Genomic DNA, 19,836 nt, shown 5'->3' with positions numbered 1-19,836 from the left:
ACGATCGTCGGCGATGGAAGAAAAAGAAAAAAAATTCGTGCGGCGTGCGCGAATTACGGACCAATCGGATAAAGTTGTGCATCGAATTTGGGGAAAACGTGGTAGCCGCACACCTCTATTTTTTGCAGAGGTAAAGCACAGGGTTGAAATATTTCTGCTGAACCAATGGCTGAATATTGTGTTGAGCCAAATGCTGGATGTCGCATTGAGCCAAATGCTGGATGTCACGTTGGGGCAAGTGGAGCCTCATGATATAGTGGCAATTGCCAGTGGTCTTTGTGGTAACACCAAACCTCCCTGTTCCCATTCCCGGCAGCAACTGCTGTGGCTGTGATACATACTATCGCAATATTTGAGAGTCTTTATAAAGCAAGCTACTAAAGTTCGTGAGAAAATTAATGCAAAGTAAATTATATGACAATGAGTGAAGAAGGAGAAGAAAAAAAGTAAAAGAGGGAGGGTGAAAGAAACGGGGATTGCCGCCAATATATATCCGAAGCGGAAAGGGTGGAAATTCCCAGCACCAAGGTTGGGGGATAGTCATATCGCTCTACGATGTGTGTTTATCGACGTCTACATTAAGCATCTACTGTTTACATATCGTTTCTTTTTTCTGTTGAGATTGTATGGCATTTGGGGGGTGAGGGGCAGGTGATTAAGCAGATGTGGAGCGTTAACTATAGGAATTCACTCGACGTCGACGCAGAGGGAAAATTTTTCTCCTCTAGCAAAACAGAACAGTGTTGTGATTTGTGCGTGTGTTCATGCATAGTTATGCACGCATGTTCCGTGACAAGCCTATAGTCTCTTATGGCCCGACGTGCACTGTGTAGCGACGTACCTCTGATTACGTATGTGCATAAGATTGCGCAAGTGCGACATTTAATCGAGGCGGGTGGAGGAGGAGATATCCCGAAGCGGAACGCTTGCACCCCCAAGCTGTTTCACCCACAACACAATAACACAGGGCTCGCTGGCTCTGAGGTATGCACCAGACGGAGTCTTTCCCGATTGGGAACTCGGGCTTGGTGGTGTTATGACATTCAGAGTACAAATATCCTGCATCCTGTCCGAAGTTGAGGGAATTCACATACGCAAAGCGGGTACGCTCCCCTACTAGGTCTTAAGCCCTCGCTCGGCTAATTGTATTACGGTTTAGTCAGAGACTAGGTGTAGAGATGGTAGAATGGTACTCGGGTAATGAGCTGTGAGGTGTAAGAGGTACGTCTTAACAGCAGGAGAGGGGTATCTTCTCGGTGCGCGAAATAGCTTTGCCAGCCGCGTCGGGTATATATCCGCAAGTAGTTGACAAGCAGAGCATGGCTGAACATCGGGTGGAGTCCGCACATAAGCCAGCTCTTTCTATCAGGAAGCGGCACTTAATGGCTCGGTTGACAAGCCCTGTAACGGTGCTTCAGCTGACGTAACATTGGGCGGCATGCACGGTTCCAGCACGTCCGGCGCCGCAAGCCCAACCACCTAGGTATTTGAGGAGCGGATGATAACTATCATAAAGGGATATTCCCGCCGCTCGTTTATCCTAGTGCCCGAAGTCAAACTTGCGTTAATTACCGATTTGCGTTTTTCCGCCGTGCACTACCCCTCGACGCATATCAGTGACGTTTGAATATGGCTCAAGTCTGTATTTCGCTCATTAATCTCCTGGTTCGGATGCTTGGGACCTGCTTGATAGATATTTCAACACTCTAGGCTCATCAAACTGACCCCTAGTTTCGCTGGTTAAAGTTGCGTGTGTAACCTTACGTTATGCAACTTAAATAGCGTACAGATGTCCGCCTGGAGAAAATCGAGGGGTTGGGAAGTGTAACTGTAGCTTTAAACGACATTCGAGATTTCCGATGCATCCCTGTCCCATAGAAACTAGGCCTATACCTAGTGTCTACACGGGGTCTCCCGGCGCCAAGGTCATTTAGTCCGTGGTCTAATTGATACATAATAAAGACCTTCTTTCTACGAAACCCTAATTAGCTTCGGGTGGGTGCTTCAGAATCCTTACGGAGTTGCTTATCGGAACCAGATGCCCGCACGTCATTCCATCGCAGTTTAGTTTCAAGAGTCGACTAGCCAACCCATGGAGCAGATAGCCTACACGGCGAGTTTGCAGACGGGAGTAGATAAGACAATATAAAAATTCCTCGTCCCTGTGACTGCTGTCGGAGATGTCTTGCCATTGCATGATTTCTATTCGAGGGATTTTTTCACTTCTTAGAACCGCAACTAAAACGGGGATTAGCGTCGAGAAGTAGTGCCAGAGCGTTCCGGCCCGACCCGGTATCGAGACACACTCTAGTCCCCGCCTGTACCTCCGGCCAAGAGAACACTATTCTCCGCTCTTCACATAATCCTAACAGTGGGGTTGTCCATTGCGTAAGCTTTGAATCTTTACGGATTCTGTTTCTCAGGCGACGGTCCCTTCTGGTTAGTGAAAACGTGCAATAACGAGGCCGTCTCCTACACCTTAGGGTTTGCGTGTCGTAACGGATCGAGATAAAAAGAAACTGGGATGTGCGGGAAATAGAAAGAGGTGTGTGGTCTGACGTTACACAAACGAGTGTAGATTAAGGTTGCCAATCTATCACTCTGGCGGCACGTGAGGGGGAGGGGACGGAGGAAACACTGGTACAAGTACCACAGCTACCGACTTGTATGGTATATACTTGCGCCTTATACCCATTGGTTTGGACGTTCCAGGTATTCCGTATACTACTTTTATGCACATACTGTGAAATGTGACGTAAACCCCATGAGTGTTGCACCGGCCTATTAGGTAGGAGGAGGTCTCCCCGGATAAAAAGAAACTGGAAGACTAAGGAAGCCCCCCGTCCAACGACCCGCATGAAAAGCACTGTGGCATTTCTCAATGGGAGCTCCATGCACACAGGCTAAGAATTGTAGTTTGTGAGTGGTGCCGGCGGGAAAGCATTCGTGGTCGGCGGGGGAACAAATATCTAAGAGATGCATTATGTGTTAAGTGTTAAACATGGTTTCTGTGCTTTTTTCGGCCAGTTGGGTGAGGCTTATGATCGCAAGCCTACGACCCTCAGCCGTCACTGATCTTACGGTATGCACTGTGCGGCATGAACGATTAGAATAAGCGGGGTATACAATACAAAACCGGACGCCCCCATGGTGTAGGCATCGTGTGCCTCTTGAAGGTTTTTTTTTTATTATTTACGTGGTATATCGGACGGTGCCTTGCGTGACATGCACGTTACCGTCTTCCTGAAAAATGCCGTATTGGGCACGGCGCTCGACATGGCTGACACCGTCCAAGAAATCAGGAATAGTCCTTCTTGGCACTCTGGTTTTGATAGCTTCAGACATGCGTTTGTTAACATAGCTAGTTGGGTCGGATGGAAGGGGAAATCCTTTCCAGTTGAGAGGAGCGTGGGTCCATTATATGTAGCCGCTCCTTCTAGGGGCCCATACGGCAACCTCTGGCTGTCTCGCTATGACGTCGTCGTGTGCTAGACTAAGTACTAACGACTCATGGATCAAGACGCATGATATGGACACCGAATTCCGCTCGGTATATCCCCAAACTGTGTCACGGTCTTGGTTTTTCAGTGTAATCCTTTCGGATGCCCGTAGCGTACACTTCAGTAAGCGTTCTCACCGAAAACCCCGTTATCCAGATCAGGGTTATGCGCAGCGAACCGTTTACTCTACGTAAGCAGCCTTAGCGCCGGCTCCCGAATTAAGCGGCGGGTATGGCTGTATGATTGTGATCGTCCTCTAGCTGGTTTATTTTTGACCTTTCCAGTGATAATTTGCGTGCGTAAAGTTATCCCCGTAGCGGGCATAAAACCTGCAGGCATCATGTATTTAGAAGTGCCAACGGCCATACGCTTATTTATGCACCTGATGAGGCAATCCATCTGCCTAAACCAGGTGGATAGCCGATCGAGGCCACGGTACGGCGATCTACCGCCAGAGACAATAATGCTCTCTGTAGAGAGGACGGTGTATAGTATGTGTGGAGCACTGGCGAAGGCATTTTTAATAGAGACTATTAATCTGTGTATACGGGTTACGGCCGAAGTAGACAACTATTAGGTATTGTTTGCCAGCAGTTCAGAGATATATAACAATATATATGCGTGTATATATTTCTGTTCGTTCCTTGATTGAAGTATGTGCATATGTATATATGTGTATAGTTTGAAGGTGTGGATATAATGTCAATGAAAAAAGCTGGATTATACAGATAAATGCCGAATATTTATATATTATATCTCATTCAAAAAAAACAATACCCTATAGTTTATTGCTCATTAATATATCTATCCATCACCACTACGTATTATCCGTTTATACAAAAATAAAAAGCTAGTTATAACAGGACTCTAGGTAACGATCTCGTTACCTTCGCACCATGCCATTATCATTACATTCGATATCATACCGGGACTAGGCATACACAAGATTTACGTCATCCCAAAAAACGTACCTCTGATGCACGGCAGTTTTTCCATCCTGCAACGTGGTCAACTAATAACACGCAGAGTTAGTGTGAATTTCTTTTCGGCAAAAATCCGGGACATGTCTTGGTCCTCAGCAGGATTGCCGCGCGGTTTTAGAATCTTGTATATACAAGCATGTGCCGCGTAGTTTCACAACTCCAGGAAGGAAGCAGAGGGTCAACTATAGCTGTCGACCATTGAGCCGTTCCAAAAGCTAACCGTCCCTTTAGCACATGTTAGTGGTGTGAGAGGGAGTACATGTGCCCCATTATCACACGGGCACGTGCTTTTGATCAGGTACACACACAACCTTAGACTTAATATACACGCGGTAAGATACATTAAGTTCCCTGAATTGAAGGCGTTACTCCAATTTCTCCAGTATTTTTTAAACCTGCAGAAGCAAAGATTCAGATCTCGCCAAGAGATCAAAGTGCATATATTTTACACTGTTATTAAGCTAACACCAAAGATTTCCGAGAATGTGAAAGGAACAGGAAGGCCCCTCTCTCATGGCATGACTGCTAGAGGCGTAATATAGATATATCTACCTTGGATAACTTCACTACAAACATGAATTACACAGGCCATACGTCCGAGCTATAAAACTGTACAACCTAGCAAGTCTTTTGAGCCCCGCGGTACCATGACCGGCAAGGAACCACGATCTGTTATCAAAGATATAGCCACTTAGATATAGCCACTTAGATACAGCCAACTTAGCCTTTCACGATCAGCATCTGCTTCACCTGGCTAAAGAAAAGCGCTAACGCATCGCCAAGCAGTAACCGCCTACTAACAACGTACGACCAACCGGAAAAATATTCCATGTCAACAAAGTAGAATCTCCCACTATAAACTATAACATAATACCTTAAGACGCATCTTCTCATCTCATTGTGCGGTTTATCACTAGCTATATATAGCATTTGCGTTAGAATGCATGCTAAAGAGACTGGGAATAACACGATATTAGGCCATAGTTTAACACAGCCTTGCAGTTCAGCTCACAGATGGACCCTAACATCACCACACGTTCGAGTAAATACTAATTCCTTACGATAACCCCCGCCAATCTTACCATTGTTCGGCTTACGATCTGACGCCGCGAGAGCCGTGGACGCCGCAGATTAGATGTGCGCCTACCAAGCTTCTAAGAATAAACAACAGCGGATTTAGATTAGACGCTAAAGCTCCAATGGCTGCCTTTTTTCAACCATCACCTAACGCTGTGCTCTCAAGACACAACCCAGTTGCTGCATTAAAAGTTCTACTGACCAATTCAGGGCTATCTGCTACTATCCATCTCGCTTGCCCTGGTCTGATTGCGCGATTCGTCATACCCATAGCAGGACTCGTACTCGCCGCAACCCTGTCACATCAGCCGAACCCCCTCATAGTTCGTAACTAACTCCAATACCAGCTGCTGATTCAAGATTCCGTTAAATATCTCCCCCTCCTTTTTTTTTTTTTGACCAAACGCACCCATTTATTCATTGGCACTGATTCCTTTACGTTCTCTGTCACACTTTGACCGAAACTGCTTTTTTCTGCGAACCCGCAACCAGAGCCATTTTATCAATAATGTCGTACACTCCGCCGCTCCAAATCGAGATTCCCGACGCGGAGGAGCCATACTACCCGCCGATGCCTCCCGGGGCCCAGATTGAGATTCCCGAGATGACGTTTGTGGCGACGCCATACCAACCGCAGCCGCTGGCGCTGCCGGAGGCCACCCCCAGACATAGTACGTCCATACGTGCAAGCACCCTTCTCCGCAGTTCATCCATTACCAGCACCACCAGCAGACGGCTCACGCTCTCGGACGGCCAAGAAGTGGCCGCGGTGAAAAAGAGCCTCGCGACGGACCCCAAGACCCCCGCCGAGTACACGCTTCATATCCTCTTTACCCAATTTGTCCGCCACGCCGAGCGCAAACTCAACCTCTGCTTAAACTACCCCCTCGATACGGAGCTGCCAGTGGTGGAGCTTCTCGCTGAGGGCGTGGATCCGGAGTTCGACTCTATCATCGCTTCGCTCGGGTACATTGCGCGGAGAAAACCCAAACCAGTGATCGACTCCGTCATGTTTTGGCGAAAATCCAAGCTGGAGGTTTCGGTGATGGCAGCTAACGCAGTGGAAAAAAACTTGGGGCTTGCCAAAACGCTCCAGCAACAACTCCATAAGTCGGCGCTGCCGCTGCCGTCGCCCTCCACCCAACTCTCGCTTCTCAAACGGCACACATCGCGCGGCCCCTCGCGTGCGCCCAGCGTATCCAGCCTTCCATTCCAGCGCCACAAGCGGAATAACTCATCCAAGTCTTCCATCAACCTGAAGAACATTACAGACGATACGGATTTGACCCGAAAGCAGCAGATTTTGGAGCTGCAGCTTCAGACATCGCGCGAGACGGCCGTCCAGGCGGACCGCAAGTCGCTCGTCTCCATCTATATCCTCTGCCGTGTGCTCATCGAGGTGATCAAACAGACTCCGACCGATGCCATCGGCGACGACCTTGGCGATAAGCTCGAGGAGATCGTATACACACAATTGAAGACGACCGATCCCCAGGCGCTTGGCTCGCTTATCCGCTCGGCGAACTGGAACCTCTTTGCGGAACTCCTCGGACACATGTCTGAGAAACGGTTCCTCAGCGTGAGCGACCGCTTCATCGCTGACTTGGAGAAGATCCCGCAGGCCGTGGCTCCCGGTGACGAGCCGCGGCTACAGCTCTTGATACATGGGATGCGCTATCTCCGAATGACAAACTATCCGCTCGACTGCTTTGAAGACAGCGCGGAGTTTCTCCAGTCAGTCAGCAAGTTCTACAGCCGGTGTGCCAACGAGGCCATCACCGCCACCTACTCCGAGGTGCTCACGCACTTGCTCTTGTCGTTGGCTGATGTCTTGACGGCCGAGGCGAACCACCCCACGTGGGTGGCCGCGGTCCTGGCCATCTACACCCGCTCTTCCGGCCTCGCCGCTCTTCTGGGTCCCTGGACCACCAGCTTCACGCTTCTCCTGTCGTCCCTTGCGGTGGCCCCCAAGGAGATTTTCCTGGCCAACTGGATGAAGCTCATCGAGACACATTCGGCAAAACTTAAACCGAAGACGCCGCTCAGCAGCAAGGCGGTGTATGTCACCGCCTTGGCCCGTCTCATGTGGGTCTTCTTGTACCGGTGTCCCGAGTCGCTCAACCAGACAGTGCGCTGCTTCGACCAGCTCTATAAGATGTTGAATCTCACAACCACCAACCGCAAGCAGCAGTGGCTCACGGCGGACCTCGCGCTTCTCCAGCCGCTCGTGCAGCTCCTTCGTGCGGTCGGGTTCTCCAACCTCACATACGCGCTCGAGGACGTTCTTCTTCCAATGTTCCGGCTGGCATTTTCCAGCGGCTTGGAGGGCATGGCGCAGGAGCGGCTCCTCCTTGTAATCCGGCTGTACGTGTCGATTCTCGCGGACATGGAGGCGAAGCAGCGCCCGCCGTTTCCCACCGATGAAGTTATCGCGTCGGTCTTGCACAAACCGCGCACAGCAAGTACGGGCGCAGACTTCTTCGTGCGCGGCTCGCACAACGCGGTCACCCACGAGGAATTCTGTAAGCACCTCGCGCAGTTGTTCTTGGTGTTGGACGCGTCTGTCGGGGCAAACAGCTCCGAATCCACCCAGAAACTCAGCACTGCCCCGTTCGCGTCGTTCCATTTTGGCTCAGACTCGAATGTCCAGACCACGCGGAACTTGAACACGGAGCTCTTTGCGTCGGTGCTCGAGGTCGTTCCATGGTGCCTCACGGGCCTTTCCTCCCTCCCGTTTAAGAAGCTCGTTGATATTCTCCTTCGCAACGCCATCCACAGCGATGTTCGCGTATCCACTGCGGCCACCAACACGCTTCGTGCACTTGCGTCGCGCCGCAACCCCACCGCACTCGTCACGACCTTCGCGCAGCTCGCGTTCTGTCTCGAGGATACGCCACACCCCGCGTACATGGCGGACTACTCGACCTCCACCGCATACCAGCGCCTCTTGACGCTCTACGTAGACCTCCTCCAGTGCTGGCTCGCGGGGTTCGAGAGCACCGACGACGCCGTGGACTCAGAGATGCCCACAAACGACATCCGAGCCGCGACTGAGCGCCGTCGCCTGACGGACGAGCTCGAGTGGAAGAGCATCGCCAACGTGATCGAGGAGCTCGAGGGTAACGGGCTCTTCTTCCTTTGTTCGCACGACTCCAGCATCCGCCACTTGGGCGTCACCATTCTCCGCATCGTCACTCGTTTCGACGATGTCATCTTCGAGAGTACAACCTCAGAGAAGGTCGACCGAAGCCACCGCCGCAGCTCGTCCAAGTTTGCGGCCGATGTCGGCGTCCGTATCATCGATGTTCTCGAGGATGCTGACTTTGTGGAGCTCATTGAGCCGGTGAAGGAACTGTTGAGCATGCCCGAGCGGAGCAAGATCGCAAAGTTGGTGAGCAAGCCGCGCAGAGACACGCTTCTCCGTCTCGCGGAGTCCGATTACGGCGTGGACACCGCCATCTGGTTTCGGCTCTTCCCCCAGATCGTGGTACTTTGTTTCGAGCGGTCGCCCGTGTCGGTGGCGCTCTGCCGGTCGATCGTGTGCGGCCGTCTTGTGCAGATTCATGAGACGGTGTGTCTATACGCGGATGCGCGCAGCGGTGCGCGCTCGTTTGACTTCCCGCCGGAGATCTTGGTGCAGCAGTGGAAGTTGTACCTTGTCTTTGCGTGCTGCGCGCTCACGTCCACCAGCGAGGACACGCTTGCGGTCGTACCGCGGCTGCGTAAGCCTGCGCGCATCACATCCGCGGTGTCTATCTTCAAAATGGTGATCCCGTTGCTTCGCTCGGACCAGATGTTGGTGCGCGACGCGGTCATCAGCGGCTTGAGCTCCGTCAATCTCAACGTGTTCCGCAATCTACTCGAGTCGTTCGGGCCCGTCATTTCCGCGTGGGAGAGCCAGAGTGCCGGTGAGGGCCTGGAAAACCGGATGAAGGTGGAGATGACGCACATCCTCCAGAACGTCACGACGCGTGCGCGCGGCGACGCGCTTCTCTTTGCAGACGAGTGGACCGTGCTGAAGCTCGTGGATTTCCTCACGTTCATGACGGGTTTCTTGCACGAACAGAGCGTGCAGGTGCGCTTTGAGTTTCAGACGCTCCGCCGCTACTTCTGCAGGTTACTCGAGAATGTGTACACGGGTGTGGCCGCATCCGAGCGCACAACGTGGTTTCCGTTTGCTGCGCGCGTGCGCTGCTACGGATTCCTCGAGGAGTGGTGTGGGTACGGCCAGTACGCGCAGCTCAGCCATGAGCGCTACAACTTCATGGTCAAGCAGGTGACTGCAGCCGCGCAGACCGGCTTGAACGCGGCAATCGAGATTGAGCGAGGCCAGTTAGAGTATGCGAGCGTCAGCTGCATGGCTGCGCTCTGCGCCGACATCGCGGACGGTGCGGGTGCAAAGCCCGCGTCGTTTGACATTCCGGATCTCCTTGCATGGATCGGCGCGTTGCTCAGCAGCGGCAACGACAGGATCCACGAGCAGGGGCGCCGTGCCTTGCAGAGCGTGGTTGCGCTGGCTGACGCGAATATGGCCATCATCGACCACGCGATCCGCCAGTGCTATGTGCCGGGCCACCCGGAGGCCACTGAGAGCTACTTTATCACCCTTGCGGACGCGATCGTTGCGGACCCCGCGTACCCGTGCTCGTTATACCAGCTTCTCCCGCTTGCGTTGTTCTGCGCCGCGAGCGACACGGCCACCGTGCGGCACCGCGCCGCGCGTCTTCTTGTGTACACGGAGCAGCGCTTCTACGCTGGCCAAGTGGACGACTTTAGCGAGAGTATCTGCTGCGAGACCAAGGCAGTCTACAAGCGCGCGTTCTTTAACGCGGCGACGAGCTTCGCGGCGGTTGCACGCGAGAGCTTCAAGATCATCCTGGAGTTGACGATGGTGTTCCACATCGTGGAGCCACGCGCGCGCCGTGATGTACTCGCTATCCTTCTTCCGTGGGTGCAGGCAGTGGAGCTCCAGGCGGAGGATGGCGTGGTGGATGTCAAATCACAGATGGTGCTCAACAACTTGTTTGAGATCACGGTCAAATATAGCGACGTAATCCAGAACGAGGTGGAGGCGTTATGGGTTGCGTTGGGCAACGGCCATGCCAATAACACGGGGATCGTACTCCGGTTTCTCACCGCTTCCGCGACCGAACGCCGCAAGACGGTGTTTGTGGAGTACGCGCGACTGGTGGTGGTGTATCTTGCGTTCACCCAGACCGGGAGCGCCATCGTGGAGACGCTTATTGCGAACCTCGAGCCCAAGGCGATGATCCCGCCGCACCCTAAGCCGGTGGAGCGCGTCCAGTCGACGTCGGACCTCCCGTACATTGCCGACTTGGGCTTGATTCTCAACCAGGGCAAGGAGGCGGTGCTCTCGCTCGGCCAAGTGTCGCTTGTATTTCTTGTGGATCTTCTTGCGATTCCGAGTGAAATTCCACGGGCCAAGGTTCCGTTGCTTCTTCATGTGGCGTTTGCCCTTTTGGATCACTATCTCCCGGTGGTGCAGCAGCAGGCAGCGGAGATGGTTGCGCATGTGCTATACACGCTCGCGCGTGACGCACCACGTACGAAAGAAACTATCGCGTTGTTGCGCCAGGGCAGGTCCGACCTGCCGGACGCTTTGCGCGTGCGTGCCCTCTGGGTCTATGATGACCTCCACCGCGACCGCAACGGCGCCACCACGCCCAAGAGTATGGACCTGCTTGTGCGCGCAACCCTCGCGATCCTCCAGCCGACAATACCCTCCCTCCAGGACGAGTGGTCGCGCGTGTCCCTTGTTTGGTCGACCACCTGTGCCGTCCGCCACATCGCGTGTCGCTCGTTTCAGGTGTTCCGCCTGCTTCTCTCGTTCCTCGACCAGGGCATGCTCCGCGACATGCTCCACCGACTCTCCAACACGATCTCCGACGAAACTCCCGACATCCAGGGCTTTGCGATGCAGATTCTCATGACGCTCAACGCGATCTGTGCGGAGCTCGACTCGGCCCAGTTGATTGAATTCCCCCAGTTGTTCTGGCTGGGCGTGGCCTGCCTAAGTACCGTCCATGAGCCGGAGTTTCTCGAGGTGCTTTCGGCGCTTTCAAAGTTCATTTCCAAGATTGATCTCGACTCCCAGGATACGGTAAACTGTCTTGTTTCGACGTTTCCGCCAAAGTGGGAGGGCAAGTTTGAGGGCTTGCAGCCGCTTGTGATGGTAGGCCTCCGCTCGGCTGCGTCGCACGACGCGGCGCTCCGGTTCCTTGACCGCTTGAACCGCCTCCAGGACAGTGAAATCATCGCCGCGGGCAGCAGCCGGCTCCTCCTCGCGGTGCTTGCGAACCTCCCGCGCATGCTCCATGCGATGGATGCGGTTCTGCCTGAGCTTGCAGAAGCCACAGCCACGATGGTGGCCATGTGCGAGCGCTTTGCGGCACCGGACCTCTCGCGGCTCCTCACATCATATGCCAAGGGCCGCTTCCGGTCCAAGAAGGACTTTGTCGCGCAGATCGTCGCCGTCATCCGCAAGTACTTTTTCCCGCAATACGAAGCCCAGACCCTTGTGGTGCTCCTCGGGTTCTTGTCCAATAATACCCGGTGGGTGAAACTCGAGACGATGGAGTTGCTCAAGAGCATGCTTCCTTATGTGGACTTCCAACGCGAGGAGTTCCTCGGGGTCGGGGCGGACTTAATTTCGCCGTTGTTGCGGCTTCTTCTCTCGGACTACGCAGGGCCCGCGCTTGAGGTGTTGGACGAGGCATCGAGCATTTCCGGGTCCCAGCTCGACAAGGCGGTGTTGCGGATGAGTCTCGGTAACCACACCATCCGGAAGGAGTACGAAAAGACCGCGACATTGTTTGGGATTCCGGACGAAACCGGCTGGGCCATTCCGATGCCCGCCGTGACGGCCGCGACAACCAGAAACAACGTCCACGCCGTGTTTTCAACGTGTGTGGTGGCTGCTGTGGAGACGGCTGGGGGGACCGAAGAGATCGAGTTCCACACCGAGGATTACGCGTTTGAGGATGTCGCATCGGTGACGGAAGAGCCTGACGCGTTGAGCCATATGTGGGCCGCGCTTGACAGCTTTGACTCGTTTTTCGCACGCGATTCGCCCACGGCGTTTGACGCACCCCAGATGTACGATAAAAACGTATCGCAAATCTTGAACCGGAGTTTAGCGCGCACCCCGTCGAACACTTCGTTCAAGCAGTCGTTGGCGGACTCGTTTGATGGGCCACTTCCAGCGCCGGTGCAGCAGCGTATGTCATATATTCCATTTAGGAGCAGCCGCCGATCGCCGGTGCACCCGAGCTTTTCGCCGCATCGATGAGAAGGTGCGTTGGTGTATATTTCAAGCGAATGGACGTTTTGTCTAGACAGGCCGTTTAAATTCGTGAGATGGGTTGAATTTTGGTATCCAAAGTGGGTATTTAAATATTATCCAGGTGATATTATCTAAATATAGAATTATAAGAGCGTAGGTGCATGTGAGTTTTGAGGTAAATCAGTTTTGAGGAAAAAAAAAAATATTTTAAGGATCTATTGTCTGAGATTGAAAGATTATTGTCCAAGTAGTGTCTGCTTATTGTTTTGCATCTAGTCAATCGTTAGGCGTTGCCCCGATGTTATAATACCCTCTCCTGCAGACAAAACGCATTCAAACCTAAACACTTTAATGAATAATACAAAATAATATGATCATCCAACGATATAAAAATGGTTCCCCAATTTGACTCCCATGTGCTGTCTAATACTGCTCACATGCCTGGACCGCCGGTACCCGAACGTACCAACTTCACCGTTGTCACATGACCTTCCAACAGAACGGGTTAACAGTGTGGAAATGTGCTCTTAGAAACATTCTAAGCATTCCGATACTGATATTAACGGAAGTCATCACCCGGCTCCCTTTATAGTGAATCTTGCAGACCCCGGTGGCAGCTATACTGTGGCTCCAAAGACAAATGTGTCTATTGACATATCACGTGCGCACGGCAGATTTTCTTTCTTTTTTTTTTCCCTCTCTAGCGGCCAAGATAAAAAGGAGTTTTTTTTTTGCATTTGCGCTTCATTTTGCCTAGTTTCTCCTCTTTATCAACAATGGCTACCACCTCTAACCAACCAATCCCCCCATTAGCCGAAAGCGCCTTGGACCTCATTGGGAGCACTCCGCTCATCCGCCTCAACAAGATCCCGCAGTCTCTCGGGATCAAGTGTAACATCCTCGCCAAGTGCGAGTTCTTCAACGCTGGTGGCTCCATCAAGGACAGAATCGCTAAGCGTATGGTCGAGGAGGCTGAAGCCTCTGGTTTGATCAAGCCAGGCTACACCTTGATTGAGCCAACCTCCGGTAACACCGGTATTGGTTTGGCGCTCATGGGGGCCGTCAAGGGCTACAGAACCATCATCACCTTGCCAGAGAAGATGTCCAACGAGAAGGTTGCCGTTTTGAAGGCACTCGGGGCCGAGATCGTGCGTACCCCGACCGAAGCCGCGTGGGATGCCCCAGAGTCGCACATTGGTGTGGCCAAGAAGTTGAACGCTGAGATTCCAAACTCCGTCATCTTAGACCAGTACAGCAACGTCAACAACCCTGACGCCCACTACTACACCACCGGCTACGAGATCTACCAGCAGACCGAGGGTAAGATCACTGCCCTTGTGGCTGGTGCCGGTACCGGTGGTACCATCACCGGTATTGCCAAGTATTTGAAGGAACAAAACCCGGCCATTAGAGTCGTCGCTGCCGATCCCCACGGTTCCATTTTAGCCGTTCCAGAGTCCCTCAACACCTCCACTGACCCCTACATGGTCGAGGGTATCGGTTACGACTTCATCCCAGACGTGTTGCAGAGAGATGTCGTCGACGAGTGGATCAAGACCGATGACACTGAGTCCTTCCACTACGCCAGAAGATTGATCAAGGAGGAGGGTTTGCTCGTTGGTGGCTCCTCCGGGACCGCGCTCGCCGCTGCCTTGAAGGTTGCCGAGACCTTGACCGAGAATGACACCCTTGTCGTTGTCTTCCCTGACTCTATTAGATCGTACTTGTCCAAGTTTGTTGACGACGGCTGGATGAGCATCAACGGGTTCTCGGACGAGGCGCCGGCCGAGGACGACCACTTGAGAAAGTATACTATCAAGGATTTGCACCTCAAGCCAGTGGTGACCGTCAAGAGCTCCGATACTGTCGAACACACTTTCAAGCTCATGCAGGAACACGGATTCGATCAGTTGCCGGTATTGAACGCCGTCGGCAAGCTTGTCGGCTTGGTTACCTTGTCCAAGATCCTCAAGTCTTTGTCCTCCAAGAAGGTCCAGTTGACCAACTCCATTGTGTCCATCATTATTGACTTCCGCCAGTTGAAGAACTTTGACGCGTCTGAGATCACTGAGACCCCACAGTTGAAGAAGCGTGAGTACGCGTCCATGACCGTTGACACCTCTTTGTACTTGTTGAACAAGTTCTTTGAACAGAACTCCAACGCCGTGATCACCGATGCCAACTTGAAGCCGGTTCATGTTGTTACCAAGGTTGACTTGGTTTCCTTCATGCTCTCCAAGGCTTAGATTGTAATATACCGCCCCAGGCACTAATAATACCATATACAAAACAAATGTAAACAGGTGTCATCATAAGCCGCTTGTCAGTGGTGTAATAAAACTCGCCAATCATCATAGTTGCCATACCTATGCTAATCCACAGTTTGAAGTCGATATTAGGAGCCTCAGGGAGGTGGATTGGTGGCGTTTCAACCAACAGGACGCTGCCTAACTAAGGGATTGAGACTATATAATAACCTTGTCTCATTTTGGGTAAGCAAATACCGTTACCTCGATGGCCAAGGTGGATGAATACCGGGCAAAGTGGCCGAATCTTAGAAGCATTGCGTAGCTTCCAGACGTGCAAGAACCCAAAACTCAATGAATATTCATAAATTACGTAAATACATTTCGCAAACCAACCTTAGAAAAATAAAACCTTCGATCAATAATCAGAACCCACAGACGAGACCGACGAGGCCCTGCGGTGACGTTTTCGCAAATGAACAGGATTATCTCCCGTGTACAACCTGCGGATCCCCTTCGGAAACGATACCCCGTTCAAGTCCCGAATCCCGGTGAGCGAAACGTCCAAGTGTGCAAGCTTAAGGGGCAAGGTCACTGCCTTGAAGTCGTACATGTGAAAGAGCGAGGGGTTGGAGCTGAGCTGGAGGGTTATAAGTGAGTCGGGAAAGTGTAGACTGGACGGCAGGTCAAGCGGAACGTATTCGGTCCGGTAGTTGAGGAACCCGGCAGTGCATTTGCGCAAATCGAGATGCTGCACGGCGTTGGGTAACCTGCCCACAAAATTGAGGTTGGTGAGCTGGCAGCGGTAAAGAGTCAAGGATCTGAGCGACTGGGGGAACGCTAAGTGGTCGAGAATGGGGGTAAAGTTGGGGCAATCGGCAATACGAACCGTTTCCAAACCCTCAGAGAAGTCCATGTGTAACTCCTTAAGGGAGCACAGCTTGAGGATGAACTCTTTTACACTTGGAGGAAGGGCTAATCCCGTAACCACATCCTGGTTGTATCCTTCAATCTTTAACGTGTGCACCGTGGGTGGCAACACCAAGCCCTCCAAGTGGGAGCTGGCAAAGCCCGTTCCGTGCAAATGGAGTCTTGTCAAGCTGGCCGGAAAGGAGGTTCGGTTGAATTCCGAGACGGAAAAGTCCGCATTTTCGCCCACTGCTAACGTCTCGAGAAACGGAGGCAACCGGTCATACAAGACCTTGGTGCAGTTCACTCCCGCGAGGGATAAATTTTTGAGGGTCCGCGGAAGGCTCAAGCTGGAGTGAAACTCGGAAAAGGTGTCGTCAAAAAGACACACAGTGAGAGATTCAAGCCGTTCTGGGAGGCGGAAATCGGCCCAATCGACGTCCGAACATGTTAAATCGAGGCTCCGGATGTTGTCCAAACACGCCATTCGGCTCAACACTACGGGGTTTTCACGGGCCTCGATGGTAACCCTGAGCTCTTTGAACTGAGAAAGCCGCTCCATTGCAACCTTCAGGAACGGCAAAAAGCCTCGTTCCTGGAGATACACCTGGCCTAGGCCCAAGGGGGCAGCCGTGTAGTCCCTGTTTCTGGCAAAAGACGTAAACGTCGTGGTGTTCATGTAGTTGGCCACTGCTTCATCGGCACCGTCGTAGACGCCTTGCTTGTTCATCGGAATGGCATCATTGATGACAATGTTGGACAGGTAGATCTTGATTGCGGTGTCTCGAAAATCCCGCGAGCCGAGAAACAGCGGGAGGTAGTACACCGGCACGAAGCCCAATACCCGCGTAACCACCTCGATTGGCATACGGGCGAGTATCTGAAAGTTTGGGTCCTGCAGAAGCGGCGAGGAGTCAAAGCGTTTTCCGAAAAATGGGTTCATTTTGAGGGAACTCTTAAAAGTGTAAACAGTGAGGGTTGGATTGGCGAAGGGTGAATGACGAGGCTTAAATCTGGGGCCACACTGGGGGAGTGCGTCCCTGCATGTAACGATTTGAGCGGAGTATTGTGATCACGTGCTAACAGGATGGTTCATTGTCAACACTACGCTGCGAGAAATAGTCTGATTGAAGGAGTTTAAACCCAAATGTACGTGGAGTTGTGAATGTACCTAAGCATATCCCAAGGTCCATAAGGCAGGGCTTAGAACTCGTAGAATGCACGACTGGGTCAAGTAAGCGAGGTCACTTTGGTAGAGCCGATGACATGTTCGCAATGTCAGTCCTGGTCTTGGCTCTTCTTAATGTACCAGGACTGTGGATAGATACTACGTACGACATTTTCGGCAATACTCCAAGTGCACCAGGACTAAGGCATATTTAGACCCAATTGGAGAAACAATGACAGATCTGGGGCCCCAGACATTTTATAAGCACGTGAGCCGCACAGCCTTCTCGGTCTTATGCTAGCGCGTACTGACTCTTCGAAACCGACGTGCTGCTACCAGCAAAACCACAGGCACACGACCAGATAAAAATTTAACACACAACAAGCCAGCCTAACCCCCGTTTTTCTCTTCAACACACCATGGATGCCAAGGAAATCAAGACCATCATGACGTCGTTGGACAAGACGTCCGACGACACCACCATCCTCAAGCTTTTGACGATATTGCAGAAGAATGTGAAGCCGACGGAGCAGTTGTTGCGGGAGACCAAGGTCGGGGTGGCGGTCAACAAGTTGCGCTCCAGCAGCAACGCCGAGATCGGCAACTTGGTCAAGAAGGTGATTAAATTTTGGAAGGATGAGGTATCTACCGAAAAAAAGAGCAAGGCCAAGGGCCCGGACAAGAGCCCGGCCCCTGCTAGCGAGGACAAGAAGTTTGTGTCTGAGCAACCACGCAACCCTAAAAACGATGGGGTTTCGACAGAATTGTACTCTGATGCCACACGAAACGCCACCGTCACGGCGTTGTACACCGCGCTCGCGATCCAGTCAACGCGCACGCCGAAGCAGATTCTCCACACCGCGGAGCAGATCGAGCGCGAGGTGTTTCGTTTCGCAGGTATGGCGGTGGCGGACCAGTACCGCAACAAGTGCCGCTCGTTGATCATGAACATTCGGAACAAGAACAACCCAGAGTTGCGTGAGCAGTTGCTCACGGAGCAGATTTCGGCCGCAAAGGTGGTCACCTTGCCCCCATCCGCGCTTGCGCCCGAGTCGTTAAAAAAGGAGATCGAGGAGTTGCACAAAAAGAACTTGTTTGACGCCCAAGGTGCGACCGAGAAGCGTGCCATCACCGACAGGTTCACGTGCGGAAAGTGCAAGGAGAAGAAGGTGAGTTACTACCAGATGCAGACCAGGTCCGCCGATGAGCCGTTGACCACGTTCTGTACCTGTGAAAACTGTGGGAATAGATGGAAGTTTTCCTAGTCCCAATAGACAGCTTGTATAGTGTTTGTCGCCGGTGCAATGGCGGTGACACAAGTGTATTATATCCTATTGCTTGGTATGTGTAGAAAAAGGTGAAGGGAATTGATTAGAGACAGAAGATGGGCTTATGATTGCTATGAACGGCTTTCAATTACTTTGATGAGGGTATCTGTGCATTTTCCCAACTCCATTGGTAGACTACCGGACACTTTTTTGTGGTGTATCTGTTTTAGTCATAGCAATTTGGTTACTATATACTTTTTTTGTTATCAAAAATTGAAGAACTACCACCCTTTAATCTTCTCTCTAACTATATCCAGCTTACGAAGTATTTAGTGTCTAATACATGGTTGATACGCTTGTAATCACCGCTGTACGAGATGATAGTTTAAACAGATCCTTATAGGACGTATGTCTCGTAATTCTCAGCACAATCAAGTATAGAATAGGTCTGTCGCAGATCTGAGTAGGCTTCCCAAGACGCTCCAGAGATTTTCGCGAACAAAACGCCGGGTCATAAGCGTATAACCTGAACATCCATCTTACCCCGGCTAGTCACTCGCCATTCACCAAGCAACATGGCTCGTCTTTCTGGTATCCAAAAAGAGGGTAGGTATCAAAATCCACTCTTTCAGACCGAGTACTAACGTTTCAGTCACCAAGCTTTACAGACACTGCTGCAGATGTGTGTACAAAAAGCCGGAGGAAACCAGACCCAACTGGCGCCGTTTCATCAGGGGTGAGTTTGCCAAATACAGAGAGATCCCCAAGAGAGATTTTGCCACTGTTGAGTACTTGATCAGACAGGGTTGGAAGCGAGCGGAATTGTACGCTGGCGAAGGTGTCCGTGATGTGCGCTAAGCAAAGGAATGCATCCCAAATCTATAGACTCTCAGAGTTCTCCTGACTGAGACCATGTTCAATGGTGTACGTATTCTTGCACATAGCCGCGGATACATCGAACGGTAGGCAGAGCCTTGTACATAGCCAGCATTCTTGGCGGACCGGAATATAGTACGTTTTCCTCCAACCTCAAAAGGTTTTGCTCTCCAGTCTGTAAGGTATTTCTTATCAGAAAAGGAACGTGCGGATCGAAAAGCCCGACAATGTAAAAATAGTCTGTATAGTTGGTTATTACAAATAATTATTCAGCAAAGATCCAGCTTTAGAGAGTGAGGACTTCAAAGACTTGAGTAAGACTTTACCAAACGCTTCCCCTTAGTAAAGACGAGTAGGTTTCTCAAGCAAGAAGGCATGCTCTGTATCGATAAATTAAACTATATAGCATTCACGGTACAAACCCACATACGCTGCAACCATATCAGGTCCGCATTGCCTCCAAAACCTCTGTCATACCGCATGCGCAGGCTTGTCCAAGCAATACC

The 19,836-nt window shown here is 51.8% G+C and overlaps 6 protein-coding genes across 6 annotated transcripts; 5 read left to right on the top strand and 1 right to left on the bottom strand.

Moving 5' to 3' along the window:
- The first annotated feature begins 688 nt into the window (after window positions 1-688).
- On the top strand, window positions 689-1,123 carry BABINDRAFT_150274 (uncharacterized protein). Its single transcript, XM_019127227.1, has one exon. It carries the CDS (start codon window positions 811-813, stop codon window positions 1,078-1,080), a length of 270 nt encoding a protein of 89 aa, XP_018984589.1. The 5' UTR covers window positions 689-810; the 3' UTR covers window positions 1,081-1,123.
- Window positions 1,124-3,059: 1,936 nt separating this feature from the next.
- BABINDRAFT_150270 (uncharacterized protein) lies at window positions 3,060-3,589 on the top strand. Its single transcript, XM_019127226.1, has one exon. The coding sequence runs from the start codon at window positions 3,226-3,228 to the stop codon at window positions 3,490-3,492; it is 267 nt and encodes an 88-aa protein (XP_018984588.1). The 5' UTR covers window positions 3,060-3,225; the 3' UTR covers window positions 3,493-3,589.
- Window positions 3,590-6,068: 2,479 nt separating this feature from the next.
- CYS4 (cystathionine beta-synthase) lies at window positions 6,069-15,109 on the top strand (the record flags this gene model as incomplete). The annotated part of the gene is made up of 2 exons (XM_019132864.1): window positions 6,069-12,798; window positions 13,677-15,109. 2 exons carry the CDS (start codon window positions 6,069-6,071, stop codon window positions 15,107-15,109), a joined length of 8,163 nt encoding a protein of 2,720 aa, XP_018984587.1.
- Window positions 15,110-15,527: 418 nt separating this feature from the next.
- On the bottom strand, window positions 15,528-16,961 carry BABINDRAFT_167779 (uncharacterized protein; the record flags this gene model as incomplete). Its single annotated transcript, XM_019130537.1, has 1 exon — window positions 15,528-16,961. The coding sequence occupies one exon, from the start codon at window positions 16,959-16,961 to the stop codon at window positions 15,528-15,530; it is 1,434 nt and encodes a 477-aa protein (XP_018984586.1).
- Window positions 16,962-17,659: 698 nt separating this feature from the next.
- BABINDRAFT_162291 (transcription elongation factor DST1) lies at window positions 17,660-18,780 on the top strand (the record flags this gene model as incomplete). Its single annotated transcript, XM_019129272.1, has 1 exon — window positions 17,660-18,780. A coding segment is annotated over one exon (606 nt), but the record flags the coding sequence as incomplete, so codon positions are not given.
- Window positions 18,781-18,981: 201 nt separating this feature from the next.
- BABINDRAFT_64094 (uncharacterized protein) lies at window positions 18,982-19,765 on the top strand. Its single transcript, XM_019132424.1, has 2 exons — window positions 18,982-19,060; window positions 19,107-19,765. The coding sequence occupies exons 1-2, from the start codon at window positions 19,030-19,032 to the stop codon at window positions 19,310-19,312; spliced, it is 237 nt and encodes a 78-aa protein (XP_018984584.1). The 5' UTR covers window positions 18,982-19,029; the 3' UTR covers window positions 19,313-19,765.
- The last annotated feature ends 71 nt before the right edge of the window (window positions 19,766-19,836 follow it).

Source organism: Babjeviella inositovora, assembly GCF_001661335.1.
Source record: "Babjeviella inositovora NRRL Y-12698 unplaced genomic scaffold BABINscaffold_8, whole genome shotgun sequence".
Classification (NCBI taxonomy): Eukaryota; Fungi; Ascomycota; class Pichiomycetes; order Serinales; genus Babjeviella; species Babjeviella inositovora.
The sequence above is the reverse complement of the archived record's forward strand: the minus strand, read 5'-3'. Positions and strand labels throughout refer to the sequence as shown.

Bases quoted from the DNA above. Each gene is read 5' to 3' on its own strand.
- BABINDRAFT_150270 (XM_019127226.1), top strand. From the start codon at position 3,226: ATGCACGTTACCGTCTTCCTGAAAAATGCCGTATTGGGCACGGCGCTC.
- BABINDRAFT_64094 (XM_019132424.1), top strand. From the start codon at position 19,030: ATGGCTCGTCTTTCTGGTATCCAAAAAGAGG. The intron at 19,061-19,106 runs GTAGGTATCAAA...CTAACGTTTCAG, and splicing joins TTCTGGTATCCAAAAAGAGG to TCACCAAGCTTTACAGACAC.
- BABINDRAFT_150274 (XM_019127227.1), top strand. From the start codon at position 811: ATGGCCCGACGTGCACTGTGTAGCGACGTACCTCTGATTACGTATGTG.